Source organism: Equus przewalskii, chromosome 1 (assembly GCF_037783145.1).
Source record: "Equus przewalskii isolate Varuska chromosome 1, EquPr2, whole genome shotgun sequence".
Classification (NCBI taxonomy): Eukaryota; Metazoa; Chordata; class Mammalia; order Perissodactyla; family Equidae; genus Equus; species Equus przewalskii.
Genome location: NC_091831.1, coordinates 160,628,168 through 160,654,457, shown reverse-complemented (window position 1 = coordinate 160,654,457; position 26,290 = coordinate 160,628,168). Strand labels below are relative to the sequence as shown.

Here is a 26,290-nt window from a genome sequence, read left to right as displayed (position 1 = left end):
GAGGCATTTTGGTCTCCCGTCCACCACCTTCAAGGTGCTTCCCACAATTGCCACCAGGGGGCGGCAGCCGCTCGCTTAGTAGGCGCCAGTAAATGAGCTTCCCCAAAACGCTCCACTCCCCGCCTCCGCGCTCTCCCGCAGATGTCGCGCCTGGGTCCCTGTTCCTTGGGCCCAGCCCGCGGACTCTGGACCCTTCTGCCGTCCTTAAGCGCAGCCTAGCCGGCCAGCTACCGTGCCCTGCCTGGGCTCCCAAAATGCTGCCGCCGTGGTCCACACCAGCCCCAAAAGCTGGTCCGGGGGCGGGGAGCCAGGCCTGTCCGCAGTGGGCCCCTCATTCGCCGCCTCACCGCGCGCTCGCCCTCCGCTGGGGGCACCGCTGCGGGGGCCGTGCGGGCCGCTTCGCGCCTCCCGGGCTCCCTCCCCGCCAGCTCTTCGGAAACGGCCGGGCGCCGTGGCCTGGCCGTTCTCCCGCCCGAGTGCCCGCCGGGCGCTGCGGGCCGGCCCGGGAGGGGCGTCGCATCTGTATGCGCCCGGCGGCCCGGCAGCGCCGAGGGGGCGGGAGCCACGCGCCGCCCCCGCCCCCGCCGCGCGGCCCGAGCTGGCCGGGGAGGGTCGGAGGCTGGGCTCTCCTCTCCCGCGCGGCGCGGGGCCGCCTCGCTCCTCCGCAGGCGGAGCCTCCTTCCCCCGCCCCCTCCGTCTCGCTCCCTTGTTCTCGCCGGGGCCGCTCAGACCTGCAGCGGAGCCGCGGCGCCCGCTCGCTTCGGCTCGGGGCTGCGCCCCCGGGACCCGGCGGCGGAGGCGGGCGGGGGCGCTCCCCGCCGGGCTGGGCCCCTCGGCACAGCCAGGTAAGGACGACTGCCCCGGAGCCCGGGGTCAGGGATCGCGGAGGGGCAGCAGGGGGCCCGCAGCTGCGGGTGTCTTCCGAGCGGTGCGCTCCGCGGCTGGGAGCCACTGCCGGCTCCCTTCTCCCGCGCTCTGCCTCTTTCCCTTCTTCCCTCGCACCTCTCTCCCTCTTTCTCCCATTTTCCTCTCCCTTGATTTCTCTTCACCCTGCCTTCTCTCTGCCTGTTTGCCTTCTCTGCCCCTTCCCTCTGTCTCCCCAACCCTTCTCTCCCTCTTGCTATCTTTCTCCATCTCCTCTTCCTCTACCTTTTTCTGCCTCTACCTTTCTCTCCTTTCCTGTCTTCCTCTTTTCCTTTTCCCGCTCTCCTTGCCTCCCCTGTCCCCTCCTCTCCTCTCCTCTCCCGTTCCCGCTATCCTGTTTCCCACTCCTCTATCCCTTTCCTTCTCCCCTCGTCCCGCCTCCCTCTCTGCTCCCCGGCTTCCCTCTGGCTTCCCTCTACCCCCGGGAGGGAAAGGACTGTCAAGAGTGTGTCTGCTCTAGGGGAGGAGGGGCGCAGCCACAGCTACCTGAGGGGTCCCCCCCCCCCAGGAAGAGACACAGTGGGAAGGGTCCTCTCCCTAGCTCCCTCCGCGCAGCCCCTCCTGGCTGCCCCCTCTCGCAGAATGAAGTTCCGGCGGCCTGGTCTGACCCCCGCAGCTGAGGGCTGCCCCTGCCTGCCCATCACACGGGAAGAAAGCCCCTATGCGGCCCCCCACCCACTCCCCCTCCCCAAACCTGGTACCTGTGACTCCTCTCTGCCTTGCAGACGCCCAGCTGCCTCCTTTGGTCTCTTTCCTTCTGTCTCTTGCTGCCATTCTGTCTCCGGCTCTGCCGGACAGTCCCTGAGTCTTGGTCTCACCCTCAGTCACGCTGTGTCTCTGGCGTCTGGGTCTGCCTCTGCTCCCCCTCCCCAGGCTCCTGGCCCTGCCCCCAACTCTACTCCCTCTTCTTTCAGCTCTGGCCCCCGCTTTGCCTCATGAGCCCGGTCCCCCATCAAGGACTTCAGCTGGCAGTGTGGGCTGGGGGCTGGTTCTGGAGAGGTGGGGTTCCCCGTGGAGGAGGGACTTTCACGGGCCTGTCTTAGGCTGCACTGCTTGTCATCTCTTAGCCTGACTCTAGACACCCTGAGGCCACACCTCCATGAATCTCAACCCCTGGATTTTAAGCCTTTTCCCTGGTAGCGCCCATCGCCTCCAACCCCCTCACTGCATGCCCAATCTGGGAGGACAGGGGCCAGATTTGGGGTTCCCAGTGCTCCCAGCATCCCCTCTCCTGTTTTCTTCCCCAGCTTCTCCACTCAGAGTTGACTGGCTGGAGATTTATCAGCTTGGAGGGCTGGAGGTGAATACAGGCGAGCCTGGGTGGAGGGAAGGATCAGACTGTCTGCTCTGCCTTAGTCTGGGTTCTGGGCAGTGGGGTGTCTGGTTCCTTGGAGGTCTGCATTTTCAGCATCTAACTTTGGTGAAGGGGAAGGGTTAAGGATTTCCTTGACCCTGAACAGCTACCTGTCCTGCAGGTGTGGATCCATGGGGTAACCCCAGTGCATCTGCCCCTCTGCCCAGCCAGCTCATGCCTCAGCGCCCCGGGGGCAGTGAACAGAGCCCTGGCTGGAGCCCAAACATGTGGGGCCTAGTGAGGTTCCTGCTGGCCTGGCTGGGTGGCTGGGGCTGCATGGGGCGCCTGGCAGCCCCAGCACGGGCCTGGGCAGGGTCCCGTGGGAGCCCAGGAGCTGCACTGCTGCGGACCCGAAGGAGCTGGGTGTGGAACCAGTTCTTTGTCATTGAGGAATATGCCGGTCCAGAGCCTGTCCTTATTGGCAAGGTAAGGACTGGCCCCTCCCATGTCTGCCCTGAGTCCTGAGGCCCTTAGGCCCTGCCCTCCGCCTTCCTCACTCTTCAGTGACCTTGGTCCCTCAGGACTCCCAACACTTCACCCGATCCTAGACTCGGACTCTTTAACCTTCTGTCCCTGTGCTTGGAACCTGCTGCCATATTTCCCTGATCCCTACAGCTGCACTCGGATGTGGACAGGGGTGAGGGCCGCACCAAGTACCTGCTGACAGGGGAAGGGGCAGGCACCGTATTTGTGATTGACGAGGCCACAGGCAACATTCATGTCACGAAGAGCCTAGACCGGGAGGAGAAGGCACAGTACGTGCTACTGGCCCAAGCCGTGGACCGAGCCTCCAACCGGCCCCTGGAGCCCCCGTCAGAGTTCATCATCAAGGTGCAAGACATCAACGACAATCCACCCATCTTTCCCCTCGGGCCCTACCACGCCACAGTGCCCGAGATGTCCAATGTTGGTGAGCGCCCCAACTCTGAATGTCCTGGATCCCGTCTCCTGGAGCACCCTCACCTCTCCTTTCCCCGTTGCTTTCTGCCCCCGACTCCACCTCCTGCAGCCCAGCTCAAGTCTGGGTCCCCTTCATCTACTGTTCTTCCCCACCTTCCCTGCCCCTGCTGAGTGGGGTGCCGGGATCCCCCACAGGGACATCAGTGATCCAGGTGACTGCTCACGATGCCGATGACCCCAGCTACGGGAACAGCGCCAAGCTGGTGTACACCGTGCTGGACGGACTGCCTTTCTTCTCTGTGGACCCCCAGACTGGTGAGGATAGAGGTCAGGAGCCTGGTGGAGACGGCCGTGGTACCCAGCACCCCCTGACCCAGCATCTCTCCCTAGGAGTGGTGCGCACCGCCATCCCCAACATGGACCGGGAGACACAGGAGGAGTTCTTGGTGGTGATTCAGGCCAAGGACATGGGCGGCCACATGGGGGGGCTGTCGGGCAGCACTACAGTGACGGTCACCCTCAGCGATGTCAATGACAACCCCCCCAAGTTCCCTCAGAGTAAGGGGCCAGGGCTCCACCTGAGCTATCCTTTTTTTTTTTTTTTTTTTTTAATTTTTTTTTTTAAAGATTTTATTTTTTCCTTTTTCTCCCCAAAGCCCCCAGTACATAGTTGTGTATTCTTCATTGTGGGTTCTTCTAGTTGTGGCATGTGGGACGCTGCCTCAGCGTGGTCTGATGAGCAGTGCCATGTCCGCGCCCAGGATTCGAACTGATGAAACACTGGGCCGCCTGCAGCGGAGCGCGCGAACTTAACCACTCGGCCACGGGGCCAGCCCCCACCTGAGCTATCCTTTGACCACCCCACCCCTTCAACCCCTGGAGAAGCCATTCTTCCCCACCCCTCCCCCATCCAGGCAGGAGTGGGGGATGCTGGGGGAGGGAGGAGGGCTGGGAATCTCTCTAAGAATGTCTCCCCTCCTTCCACCTCCAAGGCCTTTACCAGTTCTCCGTGGTGGAGACGGCTGGGCCGGGCACCCTGGTGGGCCGGCTGCGGGCCCAGGACCCAGACCTGGGGGACAACGCCCTCATGGCATACAGCATCCTGGATGGGGAGGGGTCCGAGGCCTTCAGCATCAGCACAGACTCCCAAGGTCGAGACGGGCTCCTCACTATCCGCAAGGTTAGCCTCCTGTCTGCTAACGCTTGTGGACTCCCTCATGCCTGCCTCCTGCCCTGTGGTACACGCTTCTAACTGGTCAAGAACAGACTCAGGACCCCTGTGCTGGAGCTCAGAGATCACAGGCATCTCCTCATCTTACAGATGAGGGCCTGGCGCCCAGAAGGGGGGTCTGAGTGACTTGCTCAAGACTTTCACATATCAAGTCTGTGAGGGAGCTGGGGGCAGACCTAGGCTACTGACTAAGTAATCTGCCCCCACCCTCACCAGCTGGGCACTGCCCCCAGCTGCCCGCTTCTCCTCTCAGGAGGGCGGGGCGTTGGATGCGTGTGGGGAAGGGACTCCTCACCTTCCAGGAGCCTGGGCCTGCCCTGGTTTCCACACACCTCAGCCACTCATCTCCCCTCACCACAGCCTCTAGACTTTGAGACCCGTCGCTCCTACTCTTTCCGTGTGGAGGCCACCAACACACTCATCGACCCAGCCTACCTGCGGCGAGGGCCCTTCAAGGACGTGGCCTCCGTGCGCGTGGCTGTGCAGGATGCCCCAGAGCCACCTGCCTTCACCCAGGCTGCCTACCACCTGGCAGTGCCCGAGAACAAGGCTCCCGGGACCCTGGTGGGCCAGGTCTCAGCCGCTGACCTGGACTCCCCGGCCAGTCCAATCAGGTGAGCTGGGGGATGGGCTGGAGCAGGGCCTGGCCTCCGGGAAGGAGCCCAGAGCAGGCTATTCCCACCCAAGGATGTGCCCCTCTTACTGCAAATCACACTCCCCTCCTGGCAGAGGTCTCCCTCCCTGCGGCTCTGGGGGCCAGGGGAAGGCTGGAGGACCTGGCTAACCACCCCCTGACTCTCCCCATCCCTCTGGGTGGATCAGAGTGGCGCCTCCCAGTGGCAGTCTGAGCAGATGTCATCTCTTCTGATGAGTGTGACTGATCAATTGATCGCTATCACTATTGATCCCTCCCACAGCGCTGCATGTTTTACCCACTTGGTAACATTTAATGCTCACAACTGCTCTCTGAAGTGGGCATTGTCATCACCAGTTGTTTTAGAGGTTAGGCCCTGAGAGGTTAAGTAACTTGCCCAAGGTCACACCGTTAGTAAGTTGCAGAGCTGGGATCCAAATCCAGACTTGTCGGCCTCCAGTGGAGCCACTCTTTCCACGGCCCGCCAGCATCCCTGTCACAGCACTTCAGGAGGTGCTGGTGTCCGTCCCATTTGGTAGTTGAGTAAACAGGTTAAATGATTTGCCCAAGGTCACACAGTTGGTCTGAGGCAGAGCAGGCAGACCTAGAACACTGGTCCCTGGGTCCCCAGAACAGGCCAGAAGTCTGAAAGAGAAGCAGTGTTTACCCCCTCCCACTTCCACCTGTCACTGTCCCCTCAGCAAGAAAACCCAGTCCCTCTGAGTCTTAGGACAGGAGCATCAGGGTGATGACTTCCACGGATGTTCGTCTTTTAAGGGGATGATGTGAAATATGGCTCTGGGTGCACAGGGCGGGCAGGCTCTGCCCCACAAGCTCGGGCCCTCTGTCCAGATGAACCATGAGGCCCAGCAAGGCGAACAGAAAGGAGGGCAGGGTAGCAGCAGGCTCTGGCCCTGCCCCCAGCTCAGCCCCCAGCTCGGCTCTGTCTTCCCCAGATACTCCATCCTCCCCCACTCGGACCCAGAGCGCTGCTTCTCCATCGAGCCCGAAGACGGCACCATCCGCACGGCAGTGCCCCTGGACCGCGAGGCTCGGGTCTGGCACAACCTCACAGTGCTGGCCACAGAGCTCGGTGAGGAGTCCTGGGCCCCCCAGAAGGCCCAGGTGAAGCAGCTGCCTCCTGGCAGAGGAGCTGTCCCTGAGCGTGGGGGCGGTTACTGCCATCACACTGTCACCAGTGTACGGCCACTGGGTCCCCAGCCTGGACCATCACCAACAGGCAGGCCTCCTCGTCGCCTAGGCTGGGCTGGACTGGGCTGGGCACAGCGGGTCTGCCTGAGCATTCCCCTGACCTTAAATTCGCTCCATACCTGACTTTCCCCAACCCAGAAATAAACCTAACCTCAAATAGCTCCCAGCCCCTAATGAACCCCAACCTGCACCCTGGCAGACCCTGCCCTGCCCACTCTCTGCTTCAGGCTGGAGGCAGGGGCCGGGGAAGGGCTGGGCACCTCCTCTGGGGGCTGTCTGGGGGGCCCCTGTCAGTCCCCAGTCCCCACCAGCCTCTGGGCAGCCCTGGCCCTTAGAGGCAGGGAGAACTCCCCTACTCTGTGAACCTCCCCATCACCCTGCTCAGGCCCAGGGCTCCCCACCTTTGCTGTGTGTGTCCTGTCTGTGGGAGTTGTCACTGAGTGTGTAGATGTTGGTACATGTCAATGACGGGCTAGATGTGTGTGTGCACATGGGTGTGTGCTTACCTGTTTATATAACTCCATGTGTGTGAAAAATACACACATATATCTGTGAGTATATGTCTATAACTGGACATATATGTGTATATAGTTGAGCGTGTAGAATTCTATGTCTGTTATTTTGTATACGTGTAATTGGATGTGTATAGCAATAGGTACGAGCAGCTGTTTGTATATATTGTTTTGTGTATGTGAGTGTTCGTGGACAGATAACTATTACTTTTTGTGTATCAGGCACTGTTCTAAGTACCAAATGTGGATTAATCCATTTAAGCATCACCACAACTTTATGAGGGAAGTATGATTATTTTCTCATTTTAAAATGAGGAAATTCAGGCAAAGAGTAGTTAAGTAACTTCCCAAGGTTACCCAGCTGTGAAGTGGTGGAGCCATTGGACCAGGCAGGCTGCGGCGCCTGAGCTGTAACCCACTGCACCACACTGCCTTTCCAGGGTGTGGCATTGTAGGTGTACGGGTTCATGTTCACGTCTGTGCAACTTTTCTTTACATGGCAGTGCATGTGCGTCTGTCTGTGTGAATGTCCCTGTGTGTATATGTGTGTATATATAGTGTGTTTGCAGCTGCCTGTGTATACGTAGCCCTGTGTGTGTGTGTGTGTGTGTGTTCCCTTCACTGTCTTCCGACCCTCTCACCAAATCCTGCAACCCCACTCAAACCCCGATATCGACTAGCAGGCCCTGTGCCTTTACTGCAGTGAAGGAGTGGACCCCAGCCCCGCCTCGTCTCTGGGGTATCCCGGACCCTTTAGCCAGGCAGCCCACTCAGCCTCCTCTGCCCAGGCTGCGACCTCAGCCCCTCCACCAGGGCCAGCCAGCTCTCCCCCTGCCCGGGGGAAAGGCTAAAGGGACCAGGGGGCTCAGCCTTGGAGAGGCGAGCAACAGGGTGGGCAGGATACATGATTTCCATGCTTTCTTGGATGGCAAGTGAGGAGTAAGGCAGGGAGTGGTGGGAGCCACCTGATGAAGGGATGTATGACGAGGGGACCCGTGTCTGGCTGTGGTGTCCAGGCTGGCCTTGCTTTGCACCCTGTGCATCATGCAGCTCCTCCCTTCCCAAGGTCAACTCTAAGTGATGCTCATTGCTACACCACAGCTCTCAGACCTCTGATGGGGCATGTGTGTTTGTGTGTGTGTGTCTGTCTGTCTGTGTATGTGTGTGTGTCCCACTGGTGCCGTGTATGAAAATGCATTCTCTGGGCCCTGGGGGGTGCAACACTGCATTCATTGTATATATCAAACATCCACTTGATGGATGTTGCATTTGTTATAAATGCTGAGTGTACATCGAATATATGGTATGAATGTATTTGTATATTTCATGGCTGTTGTCTGTGTGTGTCCTGTCTGCATCTTCTGTCTGCCTTTTATTTATGCTGCATGTGCCCTGTGTGTGGGTTATTGTATGTGTATATCATGGGGGCCACATTCCTATTGAATGGCTATTGTGTACTGCACACATCTTGGGTACTACCTGAATGTTGTATGCACTTGGTGTTGTTGCATTCATTTCACAACTCTGTTTGCTACTTGCATGTTGCATGCATGTTGCATGTGTGTGCTATGTGCTCCGTGTGCTATCCATACCCATGCGTCATGTGTGTTGTGTATAAACTGTTGTGTGTGCGTGTGTGGGGTGTATGTGTTCGTGTTCTGGCTTCAGACAGCTCCGCACAGGCCTCCCGGGTGCAAGTGGCCATCCAGACCCTGGATGAGAATGACAATGCTCCCCAGCTGGCTGAGCCCTACGACACCTTTGTGTGTGATTCTGCACCCCCTGGCCAGGTGAGCCGCTGAGGCAGAGGGGTTGGGACCTCAAGACCTCCAGCTGCCCACTCCATACAAGGCCTCTCTTCTCCCTCCCAGCTGATTCAGGTCATCCGGGCCCTGGACAGAGATGAAGTCGGCAACAGTAGCCGTGTCTCCCTTCAAGGTCCTCTGGGCCCTGATGCCAACTTCACTGTCCGGGACAACCGAGGTAGGTGGCCTCCTGCAACCATGCCCATGCCTGCCTCCGTCCTCCTGTCCTCCTCCACCACCCCCTCGCCCAGCCTGCCTGAGCCCTGCCCATCTTCCCGGGCGCTCCACCCAACAAGGTAGATGTCGATTTGCACGTTTGCTCTTTGCAAACCTTCCCCCTGGAAAGCTGTCTGAATGGGCTGCGCTGACCCCACTGGGAAAGTGTCCCAGGAGGTGCCCCAACACCTTCCCTCTCCCACAGATGGCTCCGCCAGCCTGCTGCTGCCCTCTCGCCCTGCTCCGCCCCGCCAGGCCCCCTACCTGGTTCCCATAGAACTGTGGGACTGGGGGCAGCCAGCACTGAGCAGCACTGCCACAGTGACTGTCAGCGTGTGCCGCTGCCGGCCTGATGGCTCCGTGGCGTCCTGCTGGCCCGAGGCTCAGCTCTCACCCGCTGGGCTCAGCACCGGGGCCCTGCTTGCCATTGTCACCTGTGTGGGCACCCTGCTTGGTGAGTCAGGCCACAGTGGGACACGGATGTGGGGTCCAGGCATGAGTGGGTATGGAGAGGAGCCAGGAACCCGGACATAGGGGAATCCATCCTAGGGCTTGAAGGAACCCTTGTGCCTGGCTGTTCCCACTGCCTGATGCGTCCAAGGGAAAAAGCTCTGGCCTCATGTCCCTGATATACCAATCCATAATAACTGGAACAAGCCATAAAAAGTGTTTATTGAGCCCCGACTCTGGGCCACGTGTGGCGCTGGGCACATCACTTGTGGTGTTTCATTTCATCCTTCTAACAACCCTAAGAGGTAAATATGTTTTCCCTACAAGCAATCTAAGGGCCAAAAGGGTTCCCCTGGTCACACAGCGAGTAAGGGGTGAAGTCAAGATTCAAACGAGGCTTGCCAGATGTCAAACGCGGGGCTTGCCACCCCTAGGCCACACTGCCCGCTCTGTCCCAAACCGTCTGCGTGCTCCGGGCTCAGCGGCCCGTGTGCGCCTCTCCCCAGCCCTGGTGGTGCTCTTCGTGGCCCTGCGGCGGCAGAAGCAGGAAGCCCTGATGGTGCTGGAGGAGGAGGACGTCCGCGAGAACATCATCACCTACGACGACGAGGGCGGCGGCGAAGAGGACACGGAAGCCTTCGACATCAGCGCCCTGCAGAACCCCGACGGGGCGGCGCTGCCGGCCCCCGGCCCGCCCGCGCGCCGCGACGTGCTGCCCCGGGCCCGGGCGCCGCGCCAGCCCAGGCCTCCCGGCCCCGCCGACGTGGCCCAGCTCCTGGCGCTGCGGCTGCGCGAGGCAGACGACGACCCCAGCGTGCCGCCCTACGACTCGGTGCAAGTGTACGGCTACGAGGGCCGCGGCTCCTCCTGCGGCTCGCTCAGCTCCCTGGGCTCTGGCAGCGAGGCGGGCGGCGCCCCGGGCCCGGCCGAGCCGCTGGACGACTGGGGGCCGCTCTTCCGCACGCTGGCCGAGCTGTACGGGGTCAAGGAGCCCCCGGGCCCCTGAGCGCGCGCTGCGGTGCGGCAGCCCGCACAGGCCCTCTGAGTGAGGCCCCCGGGGTCCAGGCAGGCGGCAGCAGCCCAGGGGCCCCGTCCCGTCCCGTGTCCCTCCTCCAAGCTCCCCCAGGGCGACCTCCTTCTTCCCTGCCTCCTCCTGAGTCGTCTCTCTGTCTCTCTCCAGGGATCTCTGTGTCTGTCTGCCACGCTCCCTGTCTGGGTCTGGGCTGTGTGGCTCTGACTCTGAATCTGTCCTCTCACTGTGATTCCACTTTCTCCGTGGCTCTCTTTTTGTCTCCCCGATTCTAAATCTCTCACACACGCTCTCTGTCTCCCTTGCCCACACACACGCTTTGTGTGTGTCTCCTGCCCACATCTGCCCACGTTCTCTCTGGGTCCCTGTGACTGGCTTTTTGGTTTTCTTTGTTGTCCATCCCAAAACCAAGAGAAACTTCTGGCCACTGCTGCCCACCTTCCTGCAGGGGATGTTCTGCCCCAGGTCAGTGCCCCTAGACTCTGTGGGGCACAGGGGTGGCCCGAAACCCACCCTGACTCACCACCTCTAACCAGGCTCTCCTGTCTTTACAGACCTGCCCGCATGGTTCCATCCATCACTCATGGCCTCATCCTGGCTCCATGGCCTCCAGCAGAGAGAGGGAGCCAGCCCACCTCCCAGGGCGACAGCTCTAGCCCCAGTGGGGGCTCCTTGGAGCTCTGCCCAGCTCTCACCTACCCTGGGCCTCCCAGCTCTGGGCTTTGTCTTGTGTGCTTCCCATGCCCCAGGGGGTGGGGAGGGGAAGGAAAGGGGGAGCAGCTGGGGAAGGGGAAAGAGGGAGGAAGGGGAGGGGCCTCCATCTCTAATTTCATAATAAACAAACACTTTATTTTGTAAAGCTGGAGCCCTGCTTCCTGTTTCTGCACTCAGGTTTCTGTGTCCAGCTTTACTGTGCCAAAGGGCGGGAGGCGAGGCCCAAGCCTGTCCCTTCGGCCATTCTCCTCCTTTGGGGGTAATCTGCTTCAAGTCCCTCCACACAGAGGAGAGTTTGGGTTGATTCTATTCAGGGAGTAAGGAGATAGTGACTTGTACCCCCACTGCCACCATCAATTCTCTGGGCTCCCTGTTGGTCTCAAATGTCCAAGGAAATTAAGATGTGGGGATTGCCCCAAAGGGAGGGTGGGAAGGAGAAGTAGAGGATGAGAGCTACTGAGAAGAGATAAAAGACTAAGAGAGGAAGGGGGTTGTAGACTAGAAAAAATGTGGGTGGGGGTGGCAGGGACAGGGACAGGCACAAGCCAGTCCCTGCTGGTGCCTGTGGTGCCAGTGGGGGAAGGGTGGGCCAGGGTGAGATGGCACAGTCACACTGAATTCTCCCCAGGCCATGGTCTTACTCTTCATGGAGCACAAAGGAGGCGGGAGAGGGACCAGGCAGGCAGGCTGTGGATGGGCTGAGTCAAAGTCACCTGGTGGGGGAGGGAGCATCTCTCAGCGGCCACTCCCTGAGCCGGGAAAGAATCCACCCAGGAACCAGCATAAGCACCCAGGTCCCCGAAATCCAGGCAGGGCTCCTGGAGACCCGAGTAGGTGGGTCAGGACAGGCCCCTGTGACCCTCCCCTCCCAGTGTGAGGTGTTGGCAATCCAATCGGGGAAAGCTCTTCTGTGGAAAGAGGTCCTCTCTCACCTCCCACGTCTGCCTGATTAGGCGAGGGCAGCCAGGTGGTGGGAGAACAAGGACCCCTCCCCCCGGCTCCGGTGCTAGAGTTATTTACTCTGCTCAAGGCCTGGTCCCTGACGGCCCAAAGGCCCAGGCGAGAGCCAGCTGTCTGTGCCCTGAAGGAGACAACAAGGAGGCAGCACCCCAAGCAGGGTGTCAGAGGGACAAGGGCTTCCATTCAGGGCAGGACGGGCAAGATCTCTGCCCCTTTGGTCTCACCCTGACGTCTGCATCAAACCTTCAGGAACAAGTGGAAAGAAGGAGGGACTGAGTCTTGGGCCGCTCCTAGGTAGTGAGGGGTGCACTGGAGTGGGACGCAGGCCTTCACCTGCTCTCCCAGCCTCCCTAACACCCTCCTCCCATCCTCCCCAACCCATTAAACTTCGAGGGAAAAGCAGGGCACAGGGAAACAGGCTTGTCAGCAAGACCCTTGGGCTTATGTCTGGTCTCAAATACCTCATCACCTGGAAGGACAGAACCTGTCAAAGGAGTGAAGAGGTGCAGGACCACGGAAGGAAAAGAGAAAGGAAAGAAGCAGGGAGGTGATGAGAGAGGGAGACGGAAGAGGGGCTCCCCTCCTGTTCCGCCCTCTGCCTGGGTTCAATCCTCCTTTCCTGGTTTATGGTTTATGGGAAAAGGAGGGGCGCAGAGCATCCCAGGGGAGTGAGCACCGTGCAGTTCCCAGCCAGCCTCTGGCTGGGCTCAGGCAGCAACTCCAGGCTCCAGGACACCGCTCCCTCCCTACCTTTTCTCAGGATGTAGATGGGAGGACACGGGAGAAGTGAACTAATGGGATGCGCCCTGCCCCCTCCTCCTCTCTACTCTGGACCGTTTTCCTAAAAGAAATAACAGGCTGGCTTTCTCCCCCATCAGGGCCACTCTCCTCATCCAGGTGTTGCTCTTTCTCTTCCAGTCTGTTTCTGGTCTCTGCACACAGGAACTGTGCATGCATCATCTGCCACACTCACGTGCACAGCTATCCTGGATCACACTGACACCAGGACACAGACCCACACACCTAGCTGCACGTGGAGATGCACCCACTCTGCCTGAGTCAATCAAACACCAGAACCCTGGGCAAAAGCTGCCCTTCCTCCTGTGCTCCTCCAGGACCAGGCTGCCCAGGGGGTCCCTGACCTCCAGTTATCATTCCCAGAGTCCCGCACCTCCTCCCCTGAGGCTGAAGAGTGGGGTGAGAGATGATGGGTTGCTGTGGAGACCACCAGCCAGATTCCTGGACCCTGGCTCCAAAGTTAGTCCTTCTGCACCGGGTACCTTTCTGTGGCTCCCATTCCCCAACACAATTTCCTCCCCTCCCTCTGCCCCCACTGATCTCCTTCCTGAGACCATTCCTCCCTCCTCCCCAGTCATCCCCTGGAGGTCTCCTCTGTCTGGCCAGCTCCTGCCTGGAGGAATTCTTAGCCCGAGGTGCAGGGTTGGGACTCATGGCTGGGGTGGAGGCTGGGAGGACAGGTGTCCAGGAGGGAGCAAGAGTGGCTGCTAATCTTGGGACTGGAAGATGAGGGGAGAAAAAAGACTCAGTAACCTTCCTTCAGGTCCCATCTCTTGGTCCACCAAGCTTTCTCCCCGACTTAGCCTGGGGAGGGGGCACGAAGCAGTATGCCCGCTGGAGCTGTCAGTCTGCACCCCCAAGTCAGGCTTCCAGGGGAGTGGGAGGGGGCCGGGAGGGGCAGAGAGGATGTGCTAACCCGACAGTCCCCACTGGCACAGCCACCTCCCTCTTTCTTTCACTCCTCAGAGGGAGCTACAGGAAGGAGAGGCTGGAAAGAAGGCAAAGGGAACAAAGCAGGAGAAGTCTGGCAGCAGCAATGACGGCCCAAAAGACCAGAGCACAAGGTGGGCTGTGGGATGGCTCCAGGCCCTGGCAGGTAGGGCCAGATGAGACTCTGTGGGCAGCTTCCCTGGGTTCCTCTGCCAGGCCCTCGGGCTGCTCTGGGCTCCTTCATCCCCGGCCATCAGGCAGAGGCTTGGCCCAGCTCCTCTCCCCACCTTATTCCCCAGACGCCTGCAGGGCCACGGTGGGGAGAGGAAAGACAGAGAAGAGAACCCGGGAGGAGAGGTTGTGCTGAAGGGGCGCAGCTCTGGAGCGGAAGGCCTGGGTCCACGCCACTTACTGTGTGACCTGGGAAAGTCACATAATCCTTTGAACATGTTTCCTCTTCTGTAAAGTGAGGATAATTTTTACTTCAAAGAGTTATCATGAGATCTGCCTTCAGTAAAGGCACGATCATTACAGTCATTAGAGTCAAGCAAGTGGGGGGGGGGGCAGAGGAGGAGAGTCCCTCACCACCCACGGTGTCCACGCCGCACTGCCCCCTGCCCCTCCCAGCCTGGCCCCGCCCCGAGCCACTCTCCCCACCTCATTCCTCTCCCAGCCACCCCAACTCACCAAGGTGAGAAAGGGACAGAGACCCTGAAGCTGAGATGAGGATGGAAACAGGAGGAAGAAGAGAGACCAGGGATGGGATGGAAAATAGCAAAGAGGATGGAAAGAAAAGGGTCTAGCACCCAGCACAGTGGGTCTGGTGTGCAGCAGGCAAGCAGTAAGTACTTGCTGAAAGAAGGACTTGGCCGAGAAGGGGCGGGACCAATCTACTGGGCATCACTAGGAACGTGTTGGACAGAACAATCAGTAGCTCTGGGAGGCAGAAAGGGATGGAGACTTGGAACAAATGAAGCTGGCAACCCATGAGGGCTGGAGCTAGAAGCTGTGAAGCTGCTCCCCCTGCCGCCCCAACCTCTCACCCACTCCCTGGGCTAGCCCCCCAAGTCCTGTCACTTATCACAGCGTCTCAGTCTCTGCGGGCATCCTGGAGTCTCCGGGTTCCAGCCCCCGCGGAGAGTTCTCCACCTTTGCCAGCTCTGTAGGGGTGGCAGGCTCCGGATGGGCCTCGCTGGCCTCCTCCTCCTCTTCCTTCTCTGGCTCTGGGAGTTTCTGCAGCTCAGAGTAGAGCACCCAGGCATCATTGCGCGACACATACTCCCATCCACTCTCTCGCACGTGAAAAAGGTCTACAGAACCCCCAGAGTAAGCATCACGGTGGGTGGCATGGGCCACGGCGCAGCGAGCCAGGGCGTAGGCTTCCTGGGTGGTCATGTCGTAGCGGTAGCCGCGGTCCAGCACGCCATAGGCATAGGGAGATCCAGAGCCCACCGAGAAGATGTCCCCCTGCAGGCGGGTGCCATCGCTGTAGACATAGAAGAGGGCCGGGCCAGAGCGGTCCCAGCCACACAGGGCAGTGGCCACACACAGATCCAGCCCCCGGTAGTGGGACATCATGGCTGACAAGAGTTTGGCGGCACTGGCCACACTGGGCAGCTGCCCCTCCCTCAGTGCCCGCAGCCGCAGCTCCCGCTGTAGCACCCGGTACCATGTGGCACAGTCGGCGGAGGTGCCAGAGGTGGTGCCCAGGAGGTGCTGGTGCACAGGGATGACCTTGCGTGAGGCTGGACAGGCCACATAGTTGCCACAGGAGGAACGCGTGTCAGCTGCAGCAATGACTCCGTGACGGAAGCGGAAGGCCAGGGTGGTGGTGCCGTGGGCCAGCCTGGGGCCGTGGATCTGCAAGAAGGTTTGAGGGTCACAGCCCCGGGGCACAGCCCAGCCACCAGCCTGAGGCAGATGAGGTGACAATCCCTGGGTGTCCGGGGCCTGCCACTTGCATACATCCTGCAGAGCCATCCCAGGAGTCGAGTGAAGGCTGGAAGGAGCAAGGCAGGGATTTGTGGGCTGGGGTCAGCTGAGGAAAGAGGGACGCTAAGGAGATGCTGGGCTACAGCCAGAACCAGTGAGGAAGGCATATGATCTGTGGCTTCACTCCTCCCTAACTCCAAATCAGGCTTTGGAACAAGCTGAGGGGGAAGCCCCCTCCTCCCCAGAGGACTGCTGAGGGGAGACAGGATGAGGCCAGCAGAGTCTCCAGTGCTGGGAAGACGCTGCCCATGACATATCTGAGCGTCACCCAAGGAGTCTCCTGTCTGTCATCCCCCAAGCACCTGGAGTGGCTGGGGGCTGGGTTAACTGCAAAGGAAAGGAGCAGCACGTGGAAGGAGTACAGCGGGCTCCTCTTGTTTTCCCTGCACAATGGAAAGAGACTGGTTTGTAATTCTAAGGCAGGAGAAACAAGTGACCTTGACCCCATAATGCTGAGTCTAGGTCTCAGACCAACCAGGGGTGGTCGAGGAGTAAGGTTGCTGGACCCTGACAGCTGGCCCTTCAGAAAGATGGTAGATTGGGGCAGAGTGACAAGCTGCAACTACTTCCAGCACATATGGAGTATATTTTACTTACCATTGCAGCTCAAAGGGGTGTTGTGGGAACAGGTTTATTCAAAGAAACAGACCCACACACAAAGGAAAGAGGCTGCACCCTCCAGACATCACAATGGTGGGGCTGTGGCATCAGTTTCCTGGACTCTCAGTCTAAGGACAAGTATAAACCTGTCATGGGGAGACTGGAGAAAGCAGGAGGTCATGCTAAAGTCCAACCAGTCCTCCCTTCCTTTGAGTAGGACCACATGGGGATCTTACTGAAGAGATAAGAATGTCTCCTTGTTCTAAAGGCTAAGTCTTAGACACTTTTTCCATGGATGGATTGCCATGTCCCCAGGTCAGGCCATTATCCAGCCAGATCTGGACAGTCAAATGGCCTCCTGACTGGCCACCCTCTGGTCTCCCCTCTAAGCTTATCCTCCACACTGACATGTTTTCCCCAAGGTATCACTCAAATTCTGTGTCTCCTCGGCTAAGAAACCTTGAAGAGCTTCAAGATCAAATCCAAACCACCTTCTCCACCCCACGCTGGCATTTAAGGCCCATTAGGACCCAATCCTAATTCATCCACTACAACGTCTTTTTACTCTATTCCTAATGCATATCCTTCAAAGTCTGGCTTGAGTACCAGCTATTCTGAAAATCCTTTCCAGGAATGGGCAGAGAGAGGAGAGGCTGTGGGTTTGAGGACCAATAAGACCCAAGTGCTACTTAGGGCAATGAATCCAGACCTCCTTGGCAAAGCCTTCCTGGACCCCCCAACCTCACCCCAATCTATACTGACCTCCTCTCCCACCTCTGAACTACAGCATTTGTTCCTACCCACCCACCCCAACTTTACTGAGATATAATTGACATACAACACTGTATAAGTTTCAGGTGTAGACATGATGATTCGATACATATATATATTGGAAAATGTTTACCACAATAAGGTTAGTTAACACGTTCTTTAATTCACATAATTACCATTTTTGTTGTTGTTGTTACGATGAGAACATTTAAAATCTACTCTCTTCACCTTTCAAGGGGCTGGCCCAGTGGTGTAGTGGTTAAGTTCGTGCACGCCAAACCCCTGGGGTTTGTGAGCCCAAATCCTGAGCACAGACTTACACACCACACATCAAGCCATGCTGCGGCAGTGTCCCACACAGAAAATAGAGGAAGATTGGCACAGATGTTGTTCAGTGATAACCTTCCTCAAGCAAAAAGAGGAAGATTGGCAACAGATGTTAGCTCAGGGCCAATCTTCCTTACAAATAAATAAATATATAAATAATAAAATAAAAAATAAAATCTACTCTCTTCGCCTTTCAAGTATACAATACAGTATCATCAGCTATAATCACCATGCAGTACACTAGATTCCCAGAACTTATTCCTCTTATAACCAGAAGTTTACACCCTTTGACCAAGTTTACCCTACCCTCTAGCCCCCGGCTACCACCAATCTACTTTCTGTTTCTAAGAGTTTGGCTTTATTAGATTCCACATAAAATTAAGATCATACAGTATTTGTCTTTCTCTGTCTGACTTATTTCACTTAGCATAATGCCCTCAAGTTTCATCCATGTTGTTGCAAATGGCAGGATTTCCTTCTTTTTAGTGGCTGATTAATATTCCACCATATAGGTAACATTTTCTTTATTCATTCATCCGTCAATGGACACAGGTTGTTTCCATGTCTTGGCGATTGTGAATAATGCCACAATGAACATTGGAGTGCAGATATCTCTACAAGATAGTGATTTCATTTCCTTGTGATAAATACTCAGATGTGGGATTGCTAGATCACAGCATAGTTCTAGCTTTAATTTTTTGACTAATCTCCATACTGTTTTAGTGGCTGCACCAATTTACATTCCCACCAAGAGCAGCACTTATCATTTGTACCTCTCCTTTTTGAGGTCTCCATGTGTAGGGACCTCGGACCAGAGAACTAACGTAAGGTAAATCGGGAACAGATTATGGAATGCCTTGAATGCCATGCTGAAGAGCCGAACTTTACAGAACATTTTTGAGCAGGCGAGTGATAAGATCAAGCTGGTGTTTTAGGAAAATCAAGCTGGTGGTATGCAGAATGAATTAGAGAGTATAGTTTGGGCCCGGAAAATAAGGAGAAGATTTCAAGAGTGAGGAGATAAGAAGCCAAAGGTTGTATCAGTTACAATGAAAAAGAAGGTGAGAAGCATTGCAGAGGAAGAATCAACAGGACCTGGCAACTTACTGGATGTGGAAGAAAGGAAGGGGAGTTGTTAAAGGTGAGTCAGGGCTTCAAGCCTCTGTGACTGGAAGAACACTGCTGTCATTCTTTCACGTATTCATTTGGCAAACATATATTAAGCACACAGTGGGCACAGAGATGAATAGTAGAGATATACCTATCTTTAAAAGCGTACAATCCAGTAGGAAATAAACATACACTTAAAATCAGGTAAAATGTGAAAGTGTCTTAAGAGAGGTACAAATGCTATCAGTGGCAGAGTGACAGAACCCCTGACAGAAGGCAGAAGGAGGACAAGTTGCATTGCAGGGGCGACTGCAAAATAATACCTGCTCAATAAACAGAGGTACTCTGCATTTTCCACTCCAGCTAAGTGTGAGACACAGATAAAGATCTTCTGCTTCATTCCATTCTGATGGTTGGGCTTGGAAAGGGTTGCCAAATTTCAGCATTAAAAATACAACACGCTGGGGAAAAGGAGGGGCTGAGTTGGGCATCAGAGGAAAGAGAAATTTAGATATTGATGGATGTTGCCACTGAAATCCACCAAGGAAGGCCAGACACTGACTTCATAGAGCCTTAAAGCAGGAGGCAACATTTCATACATTTGCCCACTTCCTTGCTTGTTATGGTTCCCAAAAGAGTTGAAAAATGAAGGTGGGTGGAGAGGGAGAGAGGCAATGAAATATAGCACATTCCCGACTAAAGAGCTTGTCTTAGCAAGCTTAAGTTTGGAGAACCGCTTGGTACATTTTTATGGAGTCTCCACTGTCCTCTAGGCTCTGAGGTGGTAAAGGACTATGGACTCAGTTATGCAGGAGCTGAATTGAGAATCTGGTTTGTGGATTAACTGGGCCCTTTGCTTTTCCTTCTTTATTCTTCTCCCTGCCTTTTGAGCAATTCATTACTTACAAGATCTTCCAGCAGAGGGTGGGAGTAAAGAGAATATTGAATCATCCAAGTTGGTTACTGTTAGAGAACGTGGGCACTGTGGCGATTAATGCTATCAGACAAGAAGTATAGCATTTTTATAGTTGTTGCGCTTTTTACCGCAAACTACGGTGGTTCAACTAACTTCAGAGGAAAACGGCCTCAGAGGAGATCATAATTTTACCCAGTATTAGAGGGTGCCCTTAAACAAAATGGCAACTCCAGTCGCGTTAATAGGGCGCAGAAGCCGTAGAGGTGTAAAGCGTTGCTGGGACGCCGGGCTGGGCGGGGACGACATACGCTAAGGGTTCAGACTGATTTTCAACCAGTCACGCCCTTCCCAAAGATGGCCGGCCCCACTTCCCGCGCTCGACATGGACGTTTCCGATCCCTTCCTATGAATTTGAGGTGAATCTAATCCATTACTGCTCTCATGACCAGAGTCAAGATGGCAGCCACACGCCTTTAGAATTTAAGGGTAGTGAAGTCATTCATTTTCCTCCCTCTCGGTGATAAAGGTTCCTTGCGTCTGGCTCTTGTTTTTGGAGGCGTGGTTGCCAGCAGTTAAAATGGCTCCCGGCTGGGGTAGATTTGATAGGACGTGAAGCTGCGACGGCAAGGCGTTGCCCGGCCGCTCTTTGCGGGCCGGTATCCCCTGGAGTCCCTTCTGCCCTTACTAGACATGGCGCTGGCCAGTGTGTTAGAGAGGCCGCTACCGGTGAACCGGCGCGGGTTTTTCGGACTCGGGGGTCGTGCGGATCTGCTGGACCTGGGTCCAGGGAGTCCCAGTGATGGGCTGAGCCTGGCCGCGCCCAGCTGGGGTGTCCCAGAGGAGCCGAGAATCGAAATGCTTCATGGAACCACCACCCTGGCCTTCAAGGTGCGGACCCCGCCGCCGCGCCGGGCTGAGTCCCGCGAGTCCGCGCCCTTCCCGGTGTCCCAGCCGGAGTGGCGGCCGTGGCCGCGAAGCCCAGGCGGAGGCTGGGGCTTCTTGTCTCCACCCCGGCGGTTTCGCTGTCTCATTGCGCCGGGAGGCCTCGGTTCTCGAGAGGGGCGGTGGGGCTGGGGGTAAGTGGGAGAAGGACCCCGAGGCTGCTTGGGTTGATCTCTAGGCGACCCCAGGTTGCTCGTGTCCAGGGAAGGGGAGGCCCAGCAGCAATGAACATTGGTAGAGGGAAGGCTGTTGTAACCGTACACCGAAGGTTTTGGAAACTAGGTGGCCCCGTTAGGCGAGGGTAAGCGAAACGCTATGGCATGTGGGGGAAGATTGGTGCGAGGGAGCACTGTAGTAGGAGCCAGACAATTGGGATTGCTGACCCAGCTTTGCAAGAACGTGCTCTGCGATCTTGGGCAAGTCATTCCATCTCATTGAACCTGTTTCCTCGTCTATAAAATGAAGGTAATACTGGTTATATCCATGTCCAAGGATTGAGGTGAAGCTCAAGTGACATTAGTCTGTGGGAAAGTGTATTGTGGAGTATAAAACGACAGAGGAGGAGATGTTCTGGGTTTGCATTCACGCAAAGAGAAATGTCAGGGAGATGTTTTTGTGGTCTGATGTGGCCTGCCTTGTGTTTTCCTCTGATCTTGACAGTTTCAACATGGAGTCATTGTTGCAGCGGACTCCCGGGCCACAGCGGGCGCCTACATTGCCTCCCAGACAGTAAAGAAGGTGATAGAGATCAACCCCTACCTGCTGGGCACCATGGCTGGAGGCGCAGCCGACTGCAGCTTCTGGGAGCGGCTACTGGCTCGGCAATGTCGAATCTATGAGCTTCGGAACAAGGAACGCATTTCGGTAGCAGCTGCCTCCAAGCTGCTTGCTAACATGGTGTATCAGTATAAAGGCATGGGGCTGTCCATGGGCACCATGATCTGCGGCTGGGATAAGAGAGGCCCTGGTGAGTTTAGCTGCAGCCACGTGATGCTTGGGCTGACACTACAGCCAGTGGGGGCTTGGACGAGCAGATGAATGAAGGGTTTTGTGTCAGTGCTGAGGATGTGTTGATTAGGACCTTCTTTCTCTTTGTTCGAGGAAGGTGATGTTGGGTAGGAAAAGGCCTTGGAGTTAGCCCTGCTGTGTCATGACTCCCTGTGGGACCTTAGGCAGGCTGCTTCTTTTCTCAGCCTCTGTTTCATCATCCATTACATTGGTTAAGTGAGATAATACATGTAAAGCATACAGTGTCTGGCACACATTTTTCCTTCTACTATCCTGTAAAATGAAAGGACCTACAGAGAGTTGAATTTGAGAAATTAGTTGGATAATAGACATAAAAACTCTAGTCACTGCTATCTAATAGAAATATAGTGTGAGGGGCTGGCCCCGTGGCCGAGTGGTTAGGTTCGCGCGCTCCACTGCAGGCGGCCCAGTGTCTCGTTGGTTCGAATCCTGGGCGAGGACATGGCACTGCTCATCAAACCACGCTGAGGCAGCGTCCCACATGCCACAACTAAAAGGACCCACAATGAAGAATATACAACTATGTACCGAGGGGCTTTGGGAAGAAAAAGGAAAAAATAAAATCTTTAAAAAAAAAGAGAAATATAGTGTGAGCCACATGTATAAGTTAAATTTTTCTAGTGGATATATTAAAAAAGTAAAAAGGAACAGGTGAAATAAATTTTCACAATTCATTTAATCCAAAATACCTAAAATATTATCATTTTGGCATGCAGCACTACCCCCATTTCAAGTGCTGAGTAGCCACACGGGGTTAGTTGCTACTGTATTAGACAGCAGAATTCTCAAAAGTTAGTCATGGGGCTGGCCCTGTGGTGCAGTGGTTAAGTTCATGTGCTCCACTTTGGCTCCCTGGGGTTTGCTGGTTCGGATCCCCGGCATGGACCTACTCACTGCTCATCAAGCCATGCTGTGGCAGGGTCCCACATATAAAACACAGGAAGATGGGCACAGATGTTAGCTCAGGGCCACTCTTCCTCAGCAAAAAGATGAGGATTGGCAGCAGATGTCAGTTCAGGGCTAATCTTCCTCAAAAAAATTTAATTAAATTTTTAAAAAAACGTTAGTCATTTCTTTTCTGTTTTTTCCTTTAGGGAGTCTTTGGCCTCGGAGGAGACTTTTGGGCTCATCTCCTTTCCTTGCTTGATATAATCACCCTAGGTCATGTTCCATCATCTCTCTCAAAAGAAATTCCTTAGCCTGTTTTCCTTTCCAGTTTGTAAAAACCTTGCCAGAGGTTCAATCTTGTATCTGATGTCAGTTCCTCTTCAGCCAGTTTTGAATGTCCCTTTAGTTAAACCAGAATACAGCTAGTCACTTTCTGTGTAAGTTTCCCCTGGATGCTTGAACACAGTTCTTCTTTGCTCCTATTGTTTTGCTTCATTCATTTACCTGCTTACTAAATGCCTAGTTTTCCTCTGTTGAACAACTGTAGGATACCCACAACTTTTTCACTTGCTTTGGAGAGTATCAGTTCACTACTCAATGGAGGATGAATGAGGAGAGATTAAAAAGTGGATGTGAAGGAAGAGCACAGTTAGTTACTTTGGAAATTGAGATACTTTTCTCTTTGAAAGGCGTGGAAGAATAGTTCCATACATCTTGTGTGGTCTAGGGAAGCATTGTGGAAATGTTGCTTTGAACCCTGAGCTCCTGGGTTTGTTCCAGGTGGTGGAAACAGTGTAAGACAGTACAGAAACTGGCTGGCAAGGACAACCCAGGAAGCTGAGCATAACCTGAATGGTACCATGTCAAGAACACTTCCTGACAACCCATCCAATTCAGGATGAGTCAGCTCCTTGCCTCAAGAAGCAGACTGAAAAAGGATCACAGATCACTTAAGACAAGACTGAATGAGATGAATACCATTTTTAAAAGAACCAATAAAATGCTGAAGGAGTTTTGAGGAGGAGAGGATTACTTCTGAGGGAAGGAACCAGGGAAGACTTCATGGAAAGGGGGCAGTTGTCCCGGATGTGAAAATGAGAGAAAGGAAACATAATGGACAAAGGAAGGGAGGAAAGAAGCATGGGATTTTGGGGGAGTAACTGGAAGTCCAGTTTAATTGGAACTAAATGTGTGTGAAGGACAGTAGTGAGCCATAAACCCAGAAGAGTAAACTGGAACCAGATGACGAGCCTGCAAGGCAAGGTGGTGGCAGTGGGACTGAGTAGGGGCTAGACTGGGGTGGACATTAGGAACCTCTGAACCTGAAAACTGGTAAGGGCAGTGGTTCTCAACCTGGGCTGCATTATAATCACCCAAAGAACTTAAAGAACAAGCTCCATGCTTGTCCCCCACCCCAGACTAATTGGAAAAATAAAAAACCTGGGGTAAGTCCTAGGCATCTTTTTTTTTTTTTTTTTTCCTTAAGATTTTATTTTTTTCCTTTTTCTCCCCAAAGCCCCTCAGTACATAGTTGTATATTCTTCATTGTGGGTCCTTCTGGTTGTGGCATGTGGGACACTGCCTCAGCGTGGTTTAATGAGCAGTGCCATGTCCACACCCAGGATTCGAACCAACGAAACACTGGGCCGCCTGCAGTGGAGCGCGCGAACTTAACCACTCGGCCACGGGGCCAGCCCTGCTAGGCCTCTTTTTTAAAAGCTTCCTTAGATGAGTCTGATGCATAGTGAGAGTTGAGAACCACTGAAACAGGAAAAAGGTTAGTGATGCCACTGGCAGAATTTGAAACTACAGGAGGAAGTGTGGGTTGGTGGGGCACAAGAGAGATGAGTTTGGTAGGTAACAGAGAACCACTGAAAGTATTTGAGGACAGAAAGTTTGAATCTAAACTTGGTGACAGAGGCATCCAGTTGGAGAGGTCCAACAGATAGTTGAAATTGATAACATTTTTACTAAAATCTTTCTCTAAATTTTCATCTATCCTAGAAGTTGGCTAACTTTTTCATAAAGGGACAAATAGTAAATATTTTAGGCCTGCAGGCCAAATGGTCCTTGTCTCAACTACTTAACTCTGTGGTTTTAGCACAAAAGTAGTCATAGACAATGTATGCACAAATGGGTGTGACTGTCTTCCAATAAAACTTTATTTATAAAAATAGGCAGGTGGCCTGGCCAACCCCTGGTCCGTGCCAGCACTGTGAGCTATACGTGTCATTTTAAATTTTATAGTAGCCACATGTAAAAAATTAAAGATAAAAAAGAAATTAATTTTCGGGGCCAGCCCTGTGGCATAGTGGTTAAGTTCAGCACACTCTGCTTCGGTGGCCCGGGTTTGTGGGTTCAGATCCTGGACATGGACCTACACCACTTGTCAGCCATGCTGCAGTGGTGACCCACACATAAAGTAGTGGAAGATTGGCACAGATGTTAGCTCAGGGCTAATCTTCCTCAGCAAAAAGAAAGAAAGAAAATTAATTTTAATAGTCTATTTTATTTAATCCAATAGAGCCAAAATGTTATCATTTCAGCATGTGATACTAGCTTCATTTCAAATGCTCAGTAGTCGACGTGTGGCTAGTGGCTACCACGTTGGACAGTGCAGGTCCTTACAATGTGACTTGGAACTCCAGGCTTTATTCTCCTGCTGTGTGATGTGTGTCTTGTGCCCCTGATAACCTCGACTCTGAGGGCTAGGATTGTTTTAAACGTAATCTCCCACAGTGCCTGAAGTTCTGTGCTTGAAACCTAAGTCGTTTGAATTACACTTGCTTTTTGGTTGTGCAGAGAGGACAGGCAAGGTGGTTACTATAACGTGAGTTGAGATGAGGTGGGATGATGTAGAATCCTGGAGTCTTAATATTTAATTTGATTCCTTCAGCTTTTATTTCTTTTTTTAAGCAGTTTTATAAAAGTCCTATTTTCTCCTATTTCTGTTGGCCTCCCCTGGGTTTCCAGAGGGATAGAGAACTATTGCCTGGGAGAATGAATTAGGTGTCAAAGGGGTGGGCGTTTTTCCCCTGCTGACCTCATCCCTCTTTCTAGGCCTCTACTACGTGGACAGTGAAGGAAACCGGATCTCAGGGGCCACCTTCTCTGTAGGTTCTGGCTCTGTGTATGCTTATGGGGTCATGGATCGGGGCTACTCCTATGATCTGGAGGTGGAACAGGCCTATGATCTGGCCCGTCGAGCCATCTACCAAGCCACCTACAGAGATGCCTACTCGGGAGGTGCCGTCAACCTCTACCACGTCAGGGAGGATGGCTGGATCCGAGTCTCCAGTGACAACGTGGCTGATCTACATGACAAGTATAGTGGATCCACCCCCTGAAGGAGGGTGGATGTGGCTGTTTTGCATTTCTTGGGGGGGTGACTGTCGTTGGTAATCTGGGTACAGCACCCCATCTTATAGTGGAGGGGTCCCTGATGGTATTGATAATTTTGTTAAGCTCTGGTGTGTTGACCTCTACGTGTTCCCGGTTGTTAACGAGCTGCTGCGGAGGTGATCATTTCTTTTACTTTCTTGGATGGTAACATTACACTACTTGACCTCAGCCTGTGTTGTGTCTTTTGTCCACACTGTCCCTCCTCCAAGCACTTTACAGTCAAATAAGCCAGGACAGTGGGAGGGAAGTGACTGTAATTACAGGAAACAGTGGTGTAAAGACATTGTCTAGTGAATACATTAACGTCCCCACTCATGAAGCTAATAACAAAGGAGAAGGAGAGGGAGGCAGGGAGGAGAGAGAGAATTCCCGATTTCGTTTGCACAGAGATGAAAAGTTGATGAGGTGGAAAGATGCATAGGGCTGTACCAGGCTGAGCTGCAGAGGAAAAAGCTCTCACCCTGTGGTGGAGGAGGGGAGGCGGATGCTACTCACAGAGCAGAAAAGTGAGGAGGGTCAATCCTGAATCTTGAATGTTAGCTGAATCTTGAATGTTAAACTAATTGGGAAGGGAAGGCTTGGACCCTGGGAAGAGAGAGGACGAAGAGGTGAGTATGAAAGCAGTAGTGACCACAAGCTTGGT

General features: G+C 54.6%; 3 protein-coding genes across 3 annotated transcripts; 2 read left to right on the top strand and 1 right to left on the bottom strand.

The window, feature by feature from the left end:
* The first annotated feature begins 619 nt into the window (after positions 1 to 619).
* On the top strand, positions 620 to 11,132 carry CDH24 (cadherin 24). Its single transcript, XM_070586615.1, has 13 exons — positions 620 to 845; positions 2,400 to 2,704; positions 2,894 to 3,188; positions 3,374 to 3,493; positions 3,569 to 3,736; positions 4,171 to 4,358; positions 4,770 to 5,023; positions 6,000 to 6,136; positions 8,436 to 8,557; positions 8,639 to 8,750; positions 8,994 to 9,242; positions 9,745 to 10,733; positions 10,823 to 11,132. Exons 2-12 carry the CDS (start codon positions 2,453 to 2,455, stop codon positions 10,242 to 10,244), a joined length of 2,397 nt encoding a protein of 798 aa, XP_070442716.1. The 5' UTR covers positions 620 to 845; positions 2,400 to 2,452; the 3' UTR covers positions 10,245 to 10,733; positions 10,823 to 11,132.
* A 2,995-nt stretch (positions 11,133 to 14,127) lies between these two features.
* Positions 14,128 to 20,440, bottom strand: PSMB11 (proteasome subunit beta 11). Its single transcript, XM_008529015.2, has 2 exons — positions 19,377 to 20,440; positions 14,128 to 15,530 (listed from the first exon to the last, which is right to left on the bottom strand). Exons 1-2 carry the CDS (start codon positions 19,419 to 19,421, stop codon positions 14,751 to 14,753), a joined length of 825 nt encoding a protein of 274 aa, XP_008527237.2. The 5' UTR covers positions 19,422 to 20,440; the 3' UTR covers positions 14,128 to 14,750.
* PSMB5 (proteasome 20S subunit beta 5) lies at positions 20,077 to 25,815 on the top strand. Its single transcript, XM_008528985.2, has 3 exons — positions 20,077 to 20,274; positions 20,989 to 21,295; positions 25,306 to 25,815. Exons 1-3 carry the CDS (start codon positions 20,077 to 20,079, stop codon positions 25,590 to 25,592), a joined length of 792 nt encoding a protein of 263 aa, XP_008527207.1. The 3' UTR covers positions 25,593 to 25,815.
* Positions 25,816 to 26,290: the final 475 nt, after the last annotated feature.